This window comes from Antedon mediterranea, chromosome 8, assembly GCF_964355755.1.
Source record: "Antedon mediterranea chromosome 8, ecAntMedi1.1, whole genome shotgun sequence".
Taxonomy (NCBI): Eukaryota; Metazoa; Echinodermata; class Crinoidea; order Comatulida; family Antedonidae; genus Antedon; species Antedon mediterranea.
The window spans coordinates 10000461-10005335 of NC_092677.1; the positions used below are offsets into that span (position 1 = coordinate 10000461).

Genomic DNA, 4875 nt, shown 5'->3' on the forward strand with positions numbered 1-4875 from the left:
ATATAGTGTGCAACAATGCCGGAGCCGCCAACGAAGACGACTGGCAAAAGATGATTGAAATCAATCTGGTAAATGACATCTTAAAACATATTCGAGTTTCCCAGTTCAACATGGTCACGTAAAAAGTTCATTGCAGACAATGTGGAACACACAACCAGTGGCCTGAGGCCCCTGCCTTAGGAACCCCAAGTGGCCCTCCAACGCTGGAGGCCTCGGGTGTTTTGAGCCTTTTTTGACATTAAAAAATGCATGTTTTTTTCTCTGGACACTGCTCAGGTGCGACCCCCATAAGATCCGGGGGCCCCTGGGTTTAGCCCGTAAGCGCTCATAGCCAATGAACAAAACAAAGATGCTTTAACCGAGGCGCTGATTGGATAATTGTTCCATGGTCATAATTGGGGTGTTATGATCAATCAATCGAAAATCTATTTCTTTAGAATATTATTATTACTTTTTTAAAATCAAAATATAATAAAATACCTTTTAAGATAGAATCAAACTTTTCTAAATAGGGAACACGTCACTATCTCGCAAAATGCAAGAAAACTTATTTTCGCGATGTTGGTGTAGTTTGGCACAATACCGATAGCGACAGTTTTAGGTCGCGAAATCGGTAGGCCTACAGTACTACAGTACTGCTTACGCAATATATTTACTTATTGCAGACCGCAGTTACACATGGAACCTTCCTGGCCATCAAACACATGAGCAAGGAGAATGCTGGCAGCGGTGGTGTTATTATTAATACAGGATCGGTAGCTGGTAAGTGAATAAATAATGATCTGCATCAGACGAGTGATGATGATATTACCGGTATATCGGCGGAATATTTTTATCGATAAGGTTACCGTATTCAATCATTTTTGGTGATGCTTAATCAAAAAGTGTGATGTACCCAAATATGGTAGTGATATGTCCAAATTATGGTAGTGATATGACATCATCATGTCCATATTTGGGTACATCACATTTTTTTGTATTTTGTAGACAGATATTTAGTTTTTTTTTTCTAGGATTACGAGCTATACCACGCCTTCCTGTGTATGCTGCGACAAAACACGGAGTGGTAGCTTTAAGTCGAAGTTTAGCCGTACGTACAATTTTCCTCAAATTAAAAGTTGAACAAAATCATTGTTTATCGTTAACTTTGAATAGGATTGAATAATTGGATTTTTAAATATTAAATCATGATTTCTTTTCCAATTTGCCCCAAACCGCCTGTAATGTAATGAATACTTATTTTACGCATTAAAGTGTAGGTGTGTGTGTAACAACTGTCAATTAAGTTTAGTCCACATAATTCCAATAAAACAATATATGTTTACGTTAATCCCACACCACTCTCCCATTCTATGTCCGCCCATTATACACAAAACCCTGCAATGTCATGCATGTAGGCTACATCTACGACGTATGACAATACATTTCAACTCAGTTCTGTAGACTACCACCATCTCTATCAGTAACCTTGGTCAATGCATGGTTACTGGCGAGAAAATGGCACCGAGTGTTATTAAAAGAAATAGGAACCACATATTTCTCAACCATTTGACATTGGGCTTAAATCTCTTCTTTCCGCCTTTATTTAGAAAAATCCTAAAGTAAGTGGAGAAAATATTCGCATCAACGTACTGTGCCCACAGTTTGTAGATACTGTGTTGGTCAGAAATCACAAGTCCTACGGATCCGAGATAGTTTTGGAAGACCAGACTTTCATACCGTAACAAAATTACACTATTTAAGCCTAGTACTAGTACAGTAGTATATTTAAGCCATAGTTACACGTCTACGATAACCGTAAGTGTCATAATTTGTGACAATATTTGACCAATCGCAAGCCATGACACCTTTGCATTAATTTAGTATGTGTTAACCGACTGAAACGTTTCCGTCATTCAGACATTTCCAGAAATTTATTTCCATATTTTTCTGGTTTGGCCAGGATGGTTTGTTATTTTGCTAAAGTCATTTTTTCCTTTTAAATCTGTTTTTATTTGGTTTTATCTTTTTGGTCTTCCTGGTGGTCTTTTTACTACCGATATATAGTTCCTATAACTGCTAAATTAATTTAATACGATTTAAATAAGTCGATAAATATATGCTTTTTTCAGAATATCGCTGGTCGCCGAGGCCTTTATGAAACTAGTTGAAGAAGATCGAACTGGTCAAGCTATGGTCATAACAGAAAACGGAATATCAGTCCATAAATTCGCAAGTGTTGCAAAGGCCTCGACATTGTAGTGCCAGAAGAATTCCTTCTTTTTATGAATTTTTAAAGAAAATCGATATATGGCCAGATGTGTAGACTTAATTCAAGTGAAGAACATGTTTAAGTCTCAACGATAATAGATAACGTCTAAGTCAATACAGATCAGATATGATAAATATATACAGTATTCATTAGCTTATAAAAAATAAAACAGCCGCCGACAAGTTGAGCCGCCGCCAGAAAAACGTTATTTTCTATGGAACGCCAAATGCTAACTTTCGCCGGTGCTCGTTCAATTTATGTTAGGGATAACGATGTACATTCAAACGTTTATATATCATGGTTTTTAGTATATATATTATTAAATATTATAATTAAAGAAATAATTATGAAAATCTGGCTTGTAGATTCCAAAATACAGTGATGTTTTTAGCCAAAAATGATGTAAACATGTTGCCCCTCATTCAGTCGGCAGTTGTTTGTATGAACTAGGCTAGGCCTACTCCATTTTTCGGTAAAATAATTACATAAAATCACGTTTTTTAGTAAAATATTTTGTGTATTAACATTTTAAAATTCAATAAAATATGATATTAAAAGATTAGTAAATAAAAAACATGTATTTAACCTCATTCGAAAAAATGTTAATACTCTATTAGTATTAATTAGTCCTGAGAGACAACGTGACTTTACGTGGTAGGCCTCCTACACGCGAGAAAAATTATGAGTGCACTGAATTCTTTCCTCGAAAGATTAAAAACAATTAAATTATTAAATATTAGTTATTACTACTTTCCTTTGCTTGCTGTGTTAATTGTAATAGGCCTATGTAATTATATATTATTTATTTTCATGACACAATAAACCAAGACCATGAACTTGTACTCTAGGACACCATCCTAATCACTACGCGAAATGTCGTAAAAGACGCATGCACTGGGCGTTTCATAGAAACCACTGGCGGCTCAACTTGTCGGCGGCCCAACCGGTCATATCCCATTTATAACACTTGGGGACCTATGTTGTAGACGGTGATTCGACTTATTATTGTACTGGTCATTTATACATTTAATACTAGAGACATAGGCTAAGTATATCAAGTAACACGAAGAGTGTCTTTCTTCGTGTGCTGCACGGCTGTGCAATTAATGCGCACGGGTTTATTTACCTCCGCCAATGAGGTATATGTAATCGATCGCGTGTGTATGTTTGTTTGTTAGCAGGATTAATCAAAAAGTTATTGCAATACCTTTACCAAAATAAAAATATAGATACATATGTGGTCAAGGACCACTCAATTACATTTTGGAGGCAATCCGGATTACGGTCCCAATTCTGGATTATTTTCACACCTGCTAGTGTTAAAATAGGACAGAATTTGCAAAAGCCGGCGAGTAGTCTTAAAGTAACAAGTAAACTGAAATTGCATTTTCTCGAAAACTACTTGTATAAAAACCTTCATTTTGTACAAGAGTTATAATTAGTGATGTGTAATTTTAAAATATAATTTGATTTAAAAACATTATTTCGTTTCAAATTCACCCGTTTGTTTTTGCCATTCCCGTTATAGTGTTAGTCAACTGAGACTATTGTTAGTTGGAAGGCTGGTTACATAGGCCTAACATCTACACCAAACACATGCTTGTAGTGAAATTAGCCTAAATCACACACAAAAATATACAGTATTATATATACAAGTACATTTTTCCAGAAAAGTAGAGAGAGAATTATTAATTATCTGTAAAACTAACAATACTTAGCAAAAGTATAAAATAAATGCGAAACAGCAAAAAGGAAAATTAATATTCCAAGATTTCCTTCTTTCTTTTTGACATGAATTTGAGTCGCCGAGCGGTTAAGGCAGGGGCGCCGCAAACCATAGATATACAATCGGCACAGGTTCAAGTCACTCCTCGACCATTGTTCTGGTAGTAGAACAAGTCTTCTCGGATAAGGACTTAAAACGAGAGGTCCAGTGTACATTTTAAAGAACACAGTATACCGTTCAGAAGATAAGGAGGTTACACCGGTGTACTGGTCCATTCAGCCCCTGTCGTTGGCAAACAAACGGCAGCCGTTTGGTGGCAGCACTCAACACAAGACCTTTAGGGGAGTTGTGGTATGTATCATCCACACCTGTGCGCAATTCAGACCAATAGGCTGCATGCGAGTCGCAGGTTATTCCCCCAACAAACAAACCACTGCTTTCAATGCATACCAAAATGAGACTCACATAATACTAACAAACATCTGGTATCGTAAGAGTGACTGTGCCACACAGTGCCTTCTTCCACAAGTTTTAATAATACGTCCAGCTTATAAAGCGTTTAATGCACAAAGCCTCTAAACGCTTCACATTTTTTGGATCAAACAAGTCTGGAAACATACTCCCATAATGTTGCAGCCAGTAATCAGAACAGTTTTGTTTGTGCACCTGGGTAGAAAAATGCCTGGAAAAGCCAATCAAAAGTTAAATACCCGAAATTCATGTAACCATGGAGAAATATAACAAGGAAAACTACAAAGGATTGGAATTCTAATTTGAGATAATATAAACAGCACCATACAATATTATTACTATTAGGAGCATTGTGTGCATGCTTTAAACATTGTGACAAAAGTTCCTGAACAAAAGGACAAAGAATTCTATATGCCAATTTCCGAGA

At 36.3% G+C, this 4875-nt stretch overlaps 1 protein-coding gene across 1 annotated transcript; it reads left to right on the forward strand.

The window, feature by feature from the left end:
* LOC140056490 (15-hydroxyprostaglandin dehydrogenase [NAD(+)]-like) lies at positions 1-2785 on the forward strand. Its single transcript, XM_072101873.1, has 5 exons — positions 1-68; positions 666-762; positions 1014-1090; positions 1590-1720; positions 2112-2785. The coding sequence occupies exons 1-5, from the start codon at positions 51-53 to the stop codon at positions 2239-2241; spliced, it is 453 nt and encodes a 150-aa protein (XP_071957974.1). The 5' UTR covers positions 1-50; the 3' UTR covers positions 2242-2785.
* Positions 2786-4875: the final 2090 nt, after the last annotated feature.

What these genes read in the sequence shown, in the direction of transcription:
- LOC140056490 (XM_072101873.1), top strand. An exon ending in CTTTAAGTCGAAGTTTAGCC is followed by an intron (nt 1,091 to 1,589) that starts GTACGTACAATT and finishes GCCTTTATTTAG; the next exon opens with AAAAATCCTAAAGTAAGTGG. An exon ending in GAAGACCAGACTTTCATACC is followed by an intron (nt 1,721 to 2,111) that starts GTAACAAAATTA and finishes TGCTTTTTTCAG; the next exon opens with AATATCGCTGGTCGCCGAGG.